The sequence below is a fragment of the Tenebrio molitor genome, chromosome 3 (assembly GCF_963966145.1).
Source record: "Tenebrio molitor chromosome 3, icTenMoli1.1, whole genome shotgun sequence".
Lineage (NCBI taxonomy): Eukaryota > Metazoa > Arthropoda > Insecta > Coleoptera > Tenebrionidae > Tenebrio > Tenebrio molitor.
Genome location: NC_091048.1, coordinates 1,712,420 through 1,727,599, shown reverse-complemented (window position 1 = coordinate 1,727,599; position 15,180 = coordinate 1,712,420). Strand labels below are relative to the sequence as shown.

Below are 15,180 nucleotides of genomic sequence, written 5' to 3'. Positions count from 1 at the left end.
CTAAATGTAGCAGAACGGGAGTTATCGTAAATGACAAGTTCCCACGCTCGCTGTTATTTACGGATGAGCAGGTTATAATAGTAACGACATTCTACATCAACAGAAGGAGATCAACGAGCATCGATTCTGTTAGAAAGAGATATCTGGCAGCAAAGACACGCAACGTACGCACAAACATGATAAGTAGAATCGACAAAATGAACGCAAAGCGCAAGATTTGCCGATAAGAAGGCGTCACTTTTGCCAAATAAGAAATTTCTGCATGAAATGGCCAACTAATGGCCCCACGACACTAGAATCAAACCTAGCAAAACATCAACGTTTTTATAGAATAATTCGATTCGCGACTCGTCAATAGAATATTAAAACAGGTGGATGTTTGCTTCACGGGATGTAACAAATAACCGTAAAATGAAAATAACGTAAAGACGCAATAAAAAGCAGCTTTGATGTTGTTCCGATTCAGCTGAGTTTAATTTTTTTCTGTCATCGTTCAAATTTAAGCGAACTGCGAGATGCTCACTAAAACGCAGTTAAGTAGGAATTTGAGCTTGCGAAATTGTTATTCCGAGGAAATTTCGTTGTTCACACGATTTCTGAATGCTAATTAGTGGGGCTCGAATGATTCGTGAGCTGCTTCTAATTAAAAGAAAGATTATAATGCGAGTGTATTTTATATTTTTGTTTTTTAGGTAGCAACAAAGTCACAGCGTGATGGGATGTAATGTAGTAATTGTGTTCTTTGCTCTCCAATAAGATTTTACGTTTGTACATTTCGTTCCATTAACGTTTTTTTTTCAGCAAAAAATGTAAATATCACATTTAGGTCTCAGTTAGGTAAAATTTTACCAACCTGTTTACTTTGTCTTATTATTTTTTTATTATTGCTAGTTTTTTATAGTAATTTTGAAAATGCAATATCACAACACAATAGTTACAGAGATATCCACTGTAGAAAGTCGATCTGTATCCATAGTTACCAGTGGGTGAAGCTTTTTCTTTCGTTCACTTCACTTTCGCTCATCATTTTTCGCTCACTGTCTTTCACACACTGGTTTTCGTTCAGATGGCACTTGCCCCTTCGAGGAAATCATCAGGAACATATAACTTCCCATCATCCATTTCCCCAATTTCCATAACATGCACACAACCACTTTATTGAGGTTAAAATTTTTTATTTATTGTGTATTTTATACTTTTTCATTGCAACAGATCCGTACAAAAATGTGATTTATTTTTATTTAAATGTTGAATACAATGTTACAGACTCACTTTCTAAGGTATATAATACAGAACTCGTGAGTAAGGCCGCTTTCGTTCACGCGAGTTGCACGTTCGTCCACGAAGCGCCGCGTGAATGAAAGCTTTGACTTCCTCACTCTTACTGCAAATAACTATTCGCACTAATAATTAAAGTCGTTTGATTTATGGATTTTTGAGGTCATAAACAGTAACCTTCTAGTCGTTCCTTAACTACACTATGTCCTTTTTTAACAGTTTTAATAAGCACTCAAATAAATCAAACTAAAGCGTACTAAATTTCTGTAAACGTTAACGGAACGTAAAATTTTTAATTAATATTTACATTCTGTTGCAGTTCAAACTATCGACGCTCCAAATCATCTTTTTTCCAAAATAAAACTTTTAATTGGAAGTTCTACGCATTGCCTGTTAAATAACGTGGAAAATCCTAGCCGGCAGGTATTTTTTTTCGAAAGTACGATAATGGTTGCAGCATTTGCGTCATTACAGAAAAATGGTAGAGCTTCCATGGCAAGAGATAATTTCGTCCGACAAAGCTCACACGTGCGTGGACGCTGCTTTAAAAACCGCCATTAACTTAACGAATCTGGCGGTTTTTATGAAAGCAATTAGTAAATGTAATTAGAGCGGCGTCCGAGCAAATATAACTCCTAGAAATGTGTCTTTTTCTGTTTGAAAAATCGCGCTAATTACGCGCGCGATTTTCGCGTTCCAAACCTCTTCTTACCCATCGACGCACTTCAAACGAACGCAATTCAGAAATTTAATTAGCTTAACGAAAGATTCAGTTTACAATTCAAATTTTCCCCGAGAATGGATCACTTCAAAGGCGGATGGTAATTCGCCTGCGCGAATTTTCATAACGGGCCGGTCGCATTAGGTGCAGCTTTTTGTTCAAAGCAATTACAGATTTTCTTCGCTTTCCACTTCTGGACGGTTTGCGCGCTGATTCGACTTTGGTGCAAAAACTTTTCCGATTTTCTGTGGAATTTACGGCACCAAACATCCAGGACAATTAAAATAAATAGGCCGAAATGTTTTCGGGGGGAGGAATTGCTGCCGGATGAGCAGCGGAAACTGTTTCCAGAACTAAAAGTTTCAAATAAAATTTGTAAAAGCTTGACTCATTTCCAAAATCAGGATAATAAACTCCCATTACTTACTTACACAGGTTCAAAAAAATTGAAAATTTTTCTAAAGTACTATACAGGGTGTTATTGAAATGCGTGGCCAAATTTTAACCACGAGTCACTGGCTTCATGTAGAACTCGGAAAAAATATTTAAAAAATTCTATATCAAAAAATAAAATTACATTTATTTTTTGAGATACAATTTTTTTTAATTGCTTTTAGTCTTCAACGTTGTCCCACAACCTCGTTGGTAAAATTTCGGCACATTTTAAAAATACACCCTGTATATCATATTTTAATGAAACAAATACACTATAGTACCTTATCGTATAACAGACTATTGTTACGGTGCTAGAAATGAAAAATGCAAAGAACTAAAATAGTGGAATACATATTTAAAAGAAACGAAAAAAAAAAGCACTCCAACTGGCTAAAAATCAAACTACAATAACAATTAGTCATGAATCTCAAATTATTATAATTGGGCACAATTTTTAAAGCTGCTGCAATCTAACTGCTTCAAATTAATTAAATATTTTAGTGTCAAAGACATTTCCTGAGACAATTTATAACTCATAGAATCTTACAGAAATTAATCTTGCGCTGGGGAGACTCATTTCAAATGTTATTTTACAGAAGTTATTTAAATGGATATCCACTTTAAGACGTGGTAAGAACAGAGAAACTGTAATTATGTGCAAATAGAGTAAGAGTTTAACTTTTATTGTAGTATCATCCTGAGATGTTGACCCAATTAGCGTGACTCCCTCGTTATAATCAACAGGGAGATTTTGTGCGAAATTCACAGTATTCTTTTTACTCTATTTTTACAATCTCGAGATATAATTAATTTATTTTTCCTGCTTCGTCTAGAAAATACTGATTTTCCATTCGTCTAGAGCGTCATGAAAGTGGCATTTCACTGCCTTAGCAAAAAAATCACAATAGGAATTTTTTATGAAAAATTTTCTATGTTGGCAGCACTGAATGTCAATGTCATGTGGAATTCTAGTATAATTTTTTAAGTGCGAAATAATGATGTATTCTTTATCGCAAGCTGCGTCTAGCAGAAGTCGAATCAGTAGAGGCCGAGGGGGTTATCAGACTTACGGGCGGGCGGCCACCAGGTCGACAACCTTCGTGGACAACTAGTGACGGGTTAGGAATAACAAAGAGGACCTTGGTGGTGTCACAGTCGCTTCTTGGCTCTTTTATGTTGTTTAAATAAATAGTGTTTTGCAATTGTGTCGCCTCGGCTGACGCCTCTGCCCACAAACCGTGCTCGCACTTGCACTTGCATTTTCTAGCCTTGCGATGCAAATAACAATTTTCAATGTTATGACTAACTGCCTGAAACCTGCTTTGAAAAGCTTGGAATCAATATTGGGCGAAAAAATATTGTGGGTTTTTAAAGGGGGTTATTCAATTATTCAATACATAAGCGAATTAGATTGTGGCCTCGAGAAATAAAATCAATCTAACAATAAATCCACGTTCATCCAATACTAAACTGAGCTTCCGTTACTGTTGGCTCGAATTCAACAAGGAAAAGGATTGCTCCGAAATAAATCTCCTATTTTTTCGCATCACTATTAATACTTCCCCCCATACATTCCACTTTCCCCAGATTTTTTTTATTTGACTTGACAGAACAAATGCGGCTCTGAGGGTGTACCAGCACACAGTAATTTTATAGTGATATAAACCCCAACAGTTGCCAACAAAATAGGTTGTAATAGTTTAAGCGCGAGTCTCCCTTTACGGTTATCGTCACAGAGAACTTAAATCTGACAATTTTGCCTCCCCCTGGGGGAACATTCACGACTTGCCGTTGTGTAATCAGCCAGCGACATTACCACATTCACTTAAAAATTGCTACCACACACTCCCTCAAGGTTTTCGGGGTTTTTCGGGTGGTGGTAAACAACAACGAACGGAGAGAATTTTTACTCCACCCTCTTGGAAAATTATTTTATAATAAGCGTGAGCGTAAATGAATAAAGTTTGTTAAATTAGATAATTAATCAAATTCGTTCGGCCGATTCGCGCTAATTAGCTCGGAATAGTTTAATGAAACGAAACAATTAATTATTGTGCACGGGGAGAGAGCTGATATTAATTTTCTTAAGAGAATAGACCCTTAGGACAATCAGATTAGAATTTAGTGCGTTACTTTGGAGAAACTTTGTAAGACATAGTCGCCTAGAACTTGTGATTTGATGCGAAAATAAGAATTAAATGTTATTTTCTAGGTTAAGAACAGCACGTCGTTGACGTTTTTTTGACATTTCACCGAAAAATCAGTGGCGTCACAAATTCTAGTTGACGTTTCTTTGACATTTCACAGAAAAATCAGCTTACCAATGGAGTCACAAATTCTATAGTAGATAACCTTGGATCCTGTTTCTTAAGAGTCGCCAAAATAGAATTTTCAAGGAGATAAATAAACGAAAAATGATTAATTTTTTCAATGAGAAAATTACACGCCCCCTGCCTCTAAAAATAACTCCACCGTCATTGACGTCGTTTTTCATAAAGCAGCCCGCGTCTGTCAAAGCTTTCTGATTTCGATCGAACATGCTTATTCAGGAAATATCGGAAGTGGCAGAAACCGGAAACCGACATCTCCCGCCGAAACTTGATTTGCGCTGGTGCACCCTCGTGAAAAAAATTAAACAAACCACCTTGATCGCTATTGATTTGCACTCAGATCTAAGATTACCTAATCGATTCTAAATTTACAAAGCTCGCAGCTGCTGCATCTGCGGCCATTAGCCCCGGTGGATCCCCTTTTGATTCCTATCACCGCCACAAAAACGGCGATTTTTTCGCCTCATGTCCCATTAGATCCACCATTAATAAATGTCAAAGTATGCTTTTTTCGAGCGGAATCTTTCCGGTCGCCCCCTCATTGTACTTTGATTGTTTTTGGGTGCTAAGTCGATCGATTCGTTACCCCTTCTTTCGGCGATGTAATTATTTTCGGGCGTGTTAGAAAATTAATAACACGACTCCGCAATCTCTTTTATTATGATTAAATTTCGGATACGTTTACGCTGCAAACAAGCTGCCATTTTACAAGGCTCGGTATATTGTCAGATATCACACATGCTTCTGGCATTTGTGTCAATAGCGCATAAATTTTGCTTAGACTGTTTCAACAGAATTGCTATGCGGGTAGTTATCAGTAAATATTGTTGCCAATATTTTTCTGCAACGATTTATGCGATAACTGCAAAATATTGTCCCCGCTTTTCAAAAATTACACTTCGAATTCCCCAATCCACAGCTAAAATAATAACAACAATCACGATAATAATAATATACTATTTATCATGGAAAATGGAACACCCATAATTGGGTCATAACTAAGATAAAACGGTGAAAGTTTCAGTAATATTGGTCTTCAAACCAGGCACGACAACACCGTAACACAGTGCCCACATTTCGTCCCACACGATTGCCCTATAGGAAAGACCCGCTTCTTGAATTCTGATTTGAGGATAAATTTAAATGAACACTGGATACTTATTATAGCGGAGTAAATACTCCGGGAATTGTTTCAAAAAATAATAAAAACCGTTGAAATTATTACGCAAAATGCTTTATTTTGCCCTCCGGGCTTTCGGATTCCTGATTACAAACATATACATAAAAATAACAATGTATTGTTCTCCCTCACTCCTCTCGTTCTCTATTCTTTCTCTCCTCTTCCTTATTCTTTCATCCATCTCCCTGCCGTCTTCGCTCCATATTTCTCCCCATTCCCATCTCTTTCTCTCTCTCATTTCGCCGCATGTGTTCGATCTTCTCACTGTCCTCGCGTCACCTCTCTCTTCTCCTTCCTTCCCATTCCTGTTCTCTCTCTCCTCGTCCCCACCTCTGCATCCCGCTATCATTTTTCTCTCTCACACACACTCTCTCCCCTCCCTATTGTATTTCGATTCTCTTATTCTCTCTCTTCTCTCTTACTTATCTGTGTCTTTGTCCCTCTACCTTTTTATTCACCTTCTCCTTGTACATTTTCTCGCCGGGTCGTCTTCTTATTCTCTCCTTCTTCTAGAAAATTTTCTTCAGTTTCTCCTGTCTCTCATCCCATCTAAACCAGTCCCCGTTTATCTGTATTTTCCTGCATCCTATTTTTTACCCTTTTTCCTCTATCTCTCTCTTCTCTGGCCAACTCTCTTAACTTCTTTTGTGTTTCCCTTTCTTCTTTTGTCAAATCGTCATCAAGATACATCCTCTCACCTTTTTTTTCCTTTAACTTACTAAGAGTAAGTTAAAGGAAAAAAAAGCATTATGTTCTTCTTCTGCTCCCAACTTTCTATTTTTGCCAGCATTATCTTATCTTTATTTATTTTAAATGCTTCCTTTACATTCACTTTCACCCCTATCTCCCTTTCTAACCATTCTTCCACCTCCCTCTCTATATTTCCACTTATTGCCCCTATTCCAGTTATTATAACATTATTCTTCCTCTCCTTCTTTTCTCTTTGTTCCATCTTTTCCAGTATCATTTTCATCCTTTTCATCCAATCTGCCTTCTCCAACTGCCCTTTTTCTTTTCTTCCTCTCATCTCCTCTCTCACTGTCGCTAATTCTTTCCTTATCTCCCCATTCTCCTCTTTCACTGCCGCTAATTCCTTTCTTAGTGTTTTGATCTCCTCTCTCATCTCTCTTATCATGGTTGTTTTCATTTCCTTATCCATTTCCTTGCTTTGATTTTCTTCTTCGCTTCTATTTGGTGATCTTCTCGTTCTAGAACTATTTCTGAGTGGGTTCTTGCCTTCTTTCGACGTTCTACCCTCTTCTCTTTCTCTCTTGCTGCTTTCTTTCCTTACTTCTGACGATTTCATTTCAACATGTCCTCTCTTTCTTGTTCTCTCTCCTTCTCTCTCACTGCCGCTAATTCCTTTCTTCGTACTTTGATCTCCTCTACTATTCCCGCCATATCCTCTTTTATCTCTAAGCACTGTTTCTATTTTCTTCTCTATTTCTTTGCTTTGATTTCTTTCTTCACCTCTACTTGGGGATCTTTCGGTTCTGGAACTCTTTCTGAATGGATTCAGGCCTTCTTCCGACATCCTACCCTCTTCTCTTTCTCTCTTGCTGCTTTCTTTCCTTGCTTTCGGCGATTTCGGCATGCCTTCTCTTTCTTGCCCGCTGTCTTCTGCTTATCACCTCTCACTCACATTACGCTTTTGGAGATTAATTTGGCTTCATTTGGAAAATGACGAAAGATAGAGTGAAATGGTGTAGAAACCTTTTCATAGAACACAAAATTAACACTAGAAAGTCTGAATAGCCATATTGTAGCTGTCATAGTTTAGATAATGAGAGAACGTTGAAAATCGCGCCACGAAATCTCCAATTTCGTCTGACTTACAGATTATTACAACTCATTAAAAAATCTAAAAAATGTGGCCTAAAAATTCTGAAAAAATTCACATAACCTCTAGATCCTGGGGACATGTTTAGTGCTAAGTCATTTCCAATCATTTAGTTTATACAGTGTGTCCCTGGATAGGTGAAACGACTCTTGTAAAAGATTAAAAAAAATTCGATCTAAAAATTTTTCATTTTTTGGGGTTTAGCCCTGCTTGGTTAAAGACTAATTTTTAACAAGATTTTAGTTTTGAAAAGTCAAGTATGCCTTGGAAATTTTTAAAAACCTATTTTTCTGTAGAGTAAAGTGCCTTTTATGTGGTAAATGCGACAAAAAGTTATTAACAAAAGTTGTTTACAATCAACATCTAGGCCTTTAGACAAAATTTCAAAATCATCGGTCAACCATGATTTTTCATTTTTTTTTCCATTTAATCTAGTTTTAATTTACTTTTATGTAGTAATAATCTAAGTGTGATTTTTTTTTACTCATAATAAGAGAACTGATAAAAATAAAATTCTTTGATTTGTGAAATAAACATTAAAAAGATGAAAAATCATAGTTGGCCGATGATTTTGAAATTTGGTACAGGAACCTAGATGTTGATTCTAAACAACTTTTCTTAATAACTTTTTGTCGTATTTATCACATAAAAGGTACTTTACTCTACAGGAAAATAGGTTTCTTTGAAAATGTCCAAAACATACCTACTCGATTTTTCAAAACTAAAACTATATGTATTAGTGAAAAAAAAAATAATTTACTGAAAATCCATTTTTGCAGCCTTGCAGTCTCTAGTTTCAACTAGAAAGTATCCACCATAAAGAATTCATTGTATCATAAAGTATTTATGAGAATAAACATTTTGCAGTTTACGGTACGAGGGTTGTCTGTTTGTTTTCTCTTTAACGTGACTTTAACAGGCACTTTTCCTGAGCGGGTATCCGACTCAATTCACTTTAAAATCGGGACCTTTCCTCAAAACAATTAACTTGAATCTGTTTGATAAAATCCGTCGTTGGATTATATTAAATTAACTTTTTTTCTGTTGTACGGTTGGTAGAATAAGAAATCGATTTGAACTTTGCAAAAGCGTCCCGGCTGAGAGAATCAGTCTGCAACAAAAGCACAAGTTTCGAATTAACACAGATAAGCATCTGTCGCATTACCATCCAATTTTCCACGTCAATCATACCAAATTTAATCAGCGAGTGAAAGCGTCTCTATTATTATTTAACACATTTAGTGCGATTAGACGAGATGTTAAATGCACACTAGCGATCCACCGATTAAGACTAATATGCAAAACGTGCTCACTAATATATCCAAGACAAGGTTTAAATTGAATTATGTCGATGGCAGTGGCGTCTCTCACGTTCTTGTCAAGATAACATTTGGGATTACTTGTCCTTATTAACTAATATGTTACAGCGCGAAATCTATACTGAGTCATGAATATTAAACACAATACAATTTAACATTCGAAATTTAGATTCGGGTTGTAGAGGTTTTGGATTTTCTCATGGACTACGAGTCATATCTGCGCAAACGACGAATATCGGTCTCCAGTAAGTGCTACAAACCGACCGAAAAACATCGGATAGTGCTTTCGGTATTCATTTCCTGCGCGCAGATATTTCCAAGGTCACAGCCCACGAGAGAATCCAACACCTCTACCAGCAATAACAACATGTGGCCTCGGTTTTGTGCCATCGCGTGCACTGAATATTGCGTTTTATTTATTTTTCAATGCCCCAGCGTTCTAATTTAAACGTCAAAGCGACGTATGGAAGTTTTGAAGTTGGAATTAAATATTCTTGGTTCGCAAACTCTAAATTACAAACTGTTTGACCGTTTCCTTCACGCACGGATTCTTTCGAGAAATGTAAGAAACGTAAGTTACTAAAGTTGAAACGAACTTAGCTTACAGTCAGATTTGAATACATTTTTTTTGTCATTTCGAGACGTAAAGGGAATAAGCTTGGGATATTCAAAATAAACTCGATGTGAAGTTTTTTTTTGTCCTGCTAAGTAAATTAAATTTGTCCGCAGGAGCACATACCAGGTCCCATGGGCCATCAGTGCACACGTAATTTATGAGACAGACACAGACACGAATTATTTGCAGAAACAAACTGGTATAACATTAATTTACTCAATTGTAGAGGCAATTCGAACACGAAGCCCCCTCTAACTTAATTATCATATAGACTACATAAAACTACATTTTCAGATATTTTTCCTAAGTTCTGGAGACTCGAACGTCTCACTAACTGCTAATATTAAACTTTCAGGATGCAATTTATATTTAAATGAGCCTCATAAGTACAAGATTCAATCGTTTTGAATAACCAAGTTGAAATTCATTGCAATTTAGAAACACTTCTGATCGAGCGGCCATGATGAAATGGACGGTGGAATTTAATTAAAATTGCAAAACGGAGAGTTTCGAGTGTTTGCCGAGAAAAGTCGAAGAAGTGGTCAGAAAAGGGGCGAAATCTTGACAAGTTGGCTCCAGGAAGATGATTATCAATTCAGATAATTTGTGTAACGAGCGTTCAAAAAATATATTTTCAAACAAGCCTGGTGTTCAAAAAGTCAAGTTGAGTTGGTACGCTTTCTCGTTTCGTTCAGATACATAACCTCACTTTGATAATTTTGTAAATACAATAACTAATCGTGTTTCGCTGAGGAAACCAGCAAACCTGTTGTTACTTATTTTTAAAAAGAACACGTTACAAAACATAGTAGTAAAACTTAATCAAGTGTCACAAGAAAGTTATGATTCCATTTCATCCGCCATAAAGATATACATACTTTAAAAAATTAGGTAAACGTGAAAGCTCCACTTCAGGCAAAAGTTCCAAAATAACTGTGAATAACTGTGTTTTAGAAGAAAATCGAACTCTCTAAAAACGTCTCGAATTGAAGTACAAAATGTGATATTTTTCTTTACCTAAAAAAGTTGGGTCCAGGTCCTTGATTGATAGAGAAAGATCGCATCTACCCAGCTTTCAGTCTGTCAGACCCTTTGATTATGCTCTCCGACTATCTAAAATACAAAAGAAAATAATACAGTTAAAATTCCATAATAAAAATTGAATCGGATTATATTTCCAGCGACAAACGAAGCTTGTAATAACAATTCTTTCTGCAACTGACACCAATTCTTGATGAAGTAATTAAGCGAAAACTTTGTACAAAGAGATACACTGTAACAGAGTGGTCATTTAACCGACTAATTAATTTGGACTTATAAATACCGCTTTGTTTTTCCTGACACTGACACATCGTGTTTATTTCGTTACAGTTGAAACCAGATATTACACGTGTAGGGTTAAATATAGTGCGAAGATTCAAAGCATATTTCAAAGACACAGAATACAAAAGAAAAGCTAACTGCGCCGAGGCAGTCAGGATGTCCGATGTCAAATCGCACAAAACTTGTGTTTCTAAGGCTGCCGAAATTCTGGTTGACAAAAACATGAGAGCTTTGAAATTTTTAATTGATGAAAAATAAAATATTAAGCGATCGAAATTACCCCCTGGGTTTTGAAGGAATGGAAAGATAACAATTGTTTAAAGTACGTGAAAACAATCAAGTAATTGTAAATATTCTATCATACGTACATTTGCGTAGAAAAGCAACAATAGACACAAAAGAATTCGAAATATGTTTGTACAATAAGATAAAAAAAATTGTTAAAATAGAGTGGACCAAAGCTGTCTGAAGCAGTTCAGGGACATTTTCTTTTTAATAAGCCGACCATACTTATGACAACGTTGACCAAATTGTATGGAAAACTGTTGAATTATTCAGAGAAAAAATGATAGCGGGAGACGCATCCACATGTATTCGAAGGCTTAGTATCATTAGGGAAATAAAGAAATAAGCCAAGATATGCGCTTTCTTGTTCATAGCTTAGCAGTATACTAAGTACAAAATAAATAAATGTAGTAAAAGAGAAATATTTTTCATGCGTAAAAACACAATGAAAATTTGGAAGTGACGCAGCGACACAACTGACTGTTTCTCGCTCGCTCGGCTAAATTCGGCTCCCCCGAACTTATTCGAATTTTTCACCTCGCAGCGTGAGTCGTGACGCGTGACGCATGGAACTACTCACTGCCGGGGAATAATAACGTATGAAATGCGCCCAAAGAAGTTTTCACTTGAATAAACCCAATCAATTTCATCGTCACAGCAAATCATTTCTAAATAAGCAGTTTCAAGTTTCAAATCTGTGCCACGTGAGATTTCCTTTGCTCATAATTCCTTTTCTTGTTTTAACGAGATCATTTCGAAGAGTTTCATTTTTCAGTTTCAAACTAACCTAGTAATTTACTCCGGAAAATGTCTTTAATCTAAACTAAAAGAATGTAATTTTTCTAAAGCTGAAACCAGGTGATTGGATTTATTATCTCCGCAAAGTCGATACACAACAAAGAAAAATATAACACCTAGGTAATCCAAGTCTTCTATAAATGTTCCATCCAACAAAATATCAGTTGTACTGGTACCTAACTATACCGGGTGCCTTAAAATTATCGTATTATGAGTTCGGGGCTTAGTAGGGGACATCCTGTTGACCAAGTAAAAATGTTTAAAAATAAATTGCTGCCACTTTGAAAAAAATATCAAAGTTGCCAATATTTGTTCAAAAGCACCTGATTATATTCTATTCTATTCCCTTTTGAACAAAAATTGGAAAAATATAACTTTCATTTTTTTGAGATAAACCTGTTTTTTCAAGAAATGTCTTTTCATTTATATTTTAATATTTTACATAATCATCCTCACCATATTTCAAAATGAATGTCAACCATTTATATTTTTTATTTGAAGAAAACATGATGAAAAGTTTGAACCTTCAGACCCATATATCGTTGTAAAGACCCCCCCTATATTTTTTATTTTATTTTTTCGAGATTTCTGAGATTTTTCCCTACAAGACCCCCGACTTGGAATACGTAAATTTTGCGACACCCTGTAGAATTGTTTTGTAAATTTTTCAAATTTGAAATAGTTATTTCGATTAAAGTACGGTAGGGGTATTTTACAGCTCGAAAACTAGGTTTCAGGCACGAAGCCAAGCCGAGTGCCTCCTTAGTTAGAGCGCTATAAAATACTTACCCTACGATATTAAATTTGTATTAAATTTTTCGACTGAGCAAATGTTTTATTTTGCACTTTTGGCGATTTTTATGAAATAACAGATGTCAAACATTTTGACATTCAGAGCTGCCAACCCGATAGGTTGTACTTTCCCTATTATAATCATGATTATGAAAACATTTATCAAAAAAATAATACATATAATTATGTATACAGTGTGTCCAAAAAGTCTGGAAACACCCAAATGAAAACTTAACGCATAATTTTTGCAAAAAATCTAAAGACAGGTCAATTAGTGGTTTAAAAAAGCTTTCTGCTGATAGTGTCCGTTTGGTCTTTTCGATGACCTTGAAAAAATTTTTCGGTTATAAAACAAAAATAGGTTTTTTCAGGAAATTTCTTATCTAAATTGAAATTTTTTTTGACCATAGACTAATTAAAAAATCTATTAAAAACGGTAGTAAAAATGCGACGTTGCTATTTAAAAAAACCTCTGATGACATTTATAACTCTTTCAAGGTCATCAAAAACAGCAAACAGATACCATCAACAGAAAGCTTTTTGAAAACGCTGGTTAACCTGTTTTTGCGTTTTTCTCGAAAATCATTCATTTCTATTTTATTGGAGTGTTTCCAGACTTTTTGGACACACCGTATGTATTTTTTACACTTAATTAAAGTAACGTATAAACACTTTAATTTTAAAATAATTGTAAAAAGAGTACTTGCTGTTTTACAGTCAGGGACGGCGAAAAATGATTTACAGGTGATGCTTACAAAAATAAATTTTCTTAAAAACTTCTTCAGCATTTATTTAATTGTTTAATAAATCTTTTTTTGTCACTTCGGTGCCTCCACCACCCTGAATTATTGCTAGGGTTTCAGATTGCTATGCACAATAAGCAAATAAGAAAACCGAAGCCTTGCAAAATTATCCTTCGTCCTTGTTCACCCTCGTGTCTGACCCAGATCCGAAAAAAAATCTTCGCGGATATTTTAAGCAACAGAAACCCTCTAAAAGCGTGTTTATAATAAACTTAACATTTCACGCCATTATCATGGTAATTGCTTTATTATTCCGTGTATGCCGAGTCGGTTCTTAAATTAATTTCTTCTTCGTCACGAAGTCGGAAAAAACTTTTCCAGACCGAGACTTGCCTCGGGCGCCCCAGCTTCTCATCGAAATGGAGCTAATTTATCGTTGACACGTCTCCTAGTGCCAAATACGTATATCACAACGTCGGGGACGCCTCGGGGCTCTTCAGGATAATCCGCCCCTGTCCATGAGTCTCTCGTGCATGACAAAACGTACTTAGTCTCTCGGGGAATCACCCGGATCCATTTTCCCGGAATTAACGGAAAGCGCACCAAACCGCTCGTATTTATCTTGACAAACCCACCAAAATTCGGACACTAAGATCTTTTTTCGCAATCACGCAGGTGATTTATTTTTTAATCACCTCGTCTGAGCGTGCGACAGAAGCTGTGGGGAGATGTTTATCTGTAAAAAATGAAGTATTTCGGAGTAAAGCTCCGTAAGCTTTATCTGTGACCTAACCTCAAAAGCCGCCGAGTTCTCACCGGTTACAAAAGACCGGCATAAATCTGGCCTAAGCTCTATGCTTTCAGAATATTTAAGATTGTTTCTTTCAGCGTGTAATGGGATAAGGCCGTTACGCGCCCTGTCCCTTATTTACTGGCTGTTGCCCTTTTATTTGTATTACACGGGAACGAATTCGGGAACACGATCATAATAAAACGAATCGGACAAACCAGAAGTTTACGAGTGAGGCCCAAACGAGGAGTTTCTATTGAAAATTTAATTCACATTTCCAGGTGAAATTCATATGTTGTTACAGTCGACGCAAGTTCTGCAACTATTCGTGTAATCAAATTTCCTTGTTGGAATTCTTCCAAAGGAAGTCGGAATGATTCGGGAGGTACAGATCTGTATAATGAATTAAGCACTCGTTTGTGGGAGTTGTAGGAACTGGTATTGTGGACGTTGCTAATGGTGTCGAAGTTGCCACAGAGTACTGTACAATTTGATCCGGGACTTTCAAAGCTGGATCACTGAACTCCGCGGAGTTACGAACAGTTGCTCGCAATTAATAACCTTCAATTAAAGACCAATAAAGGACGCAATCTCAACTTTAAAGTTACTAATTATACCAGCCGCGTTGTTTGTTTAAATATTTTTGTCTTGAATGAAAGAATTACGACGAGTAAAATCATGTAACAAAGTTTATGGAAAGTGGGGTTGGAGTAATACAACTGTTAGTACC

The 15,180-nt window shown here is 36.1% G+C and overlaps 2 protein-coding genes across 2 annotated transcripts in view; both read right to left on the bottom strand.

Annotated features, from left to right (window-relative positions):
* LOC138125273 (metabotropic glutamate receptor 2-like) overlaps window positions 1-11,163 on the bottom strand; it is a 180,773-nt gene extending 169,610 nt beyond the window's left edge. The window contains exon 1 of the mRNA XM_069040517.1: window positions 10,737-11,163. The gene's annotated coding sequence lies outside the window, so the exon portion shown is untranslated. The remainder of the gene's footprint in view (window positions 1-10,736) is intronic.
* LOC138125642 (uncharacterized) lies at window positions 6,367-7,538 on the bottom strand. The gene is made up of 2 exons (XM_069041074.1): window positions 6,861-7,538; window positions 6,367-6,453 (listed from the first exon to the last, which is right to left on the bottom strand). Exons 1-2 carry the CDS (start codon window positions 7,536-7,538, stop codon window positions 6,367-6,369), a joined length of 765 nt encoding a protein of 254 aa, XP_068897175.1.
* Window positions 11,164-15,180: the final 4,017 nt, after the last annotated feature.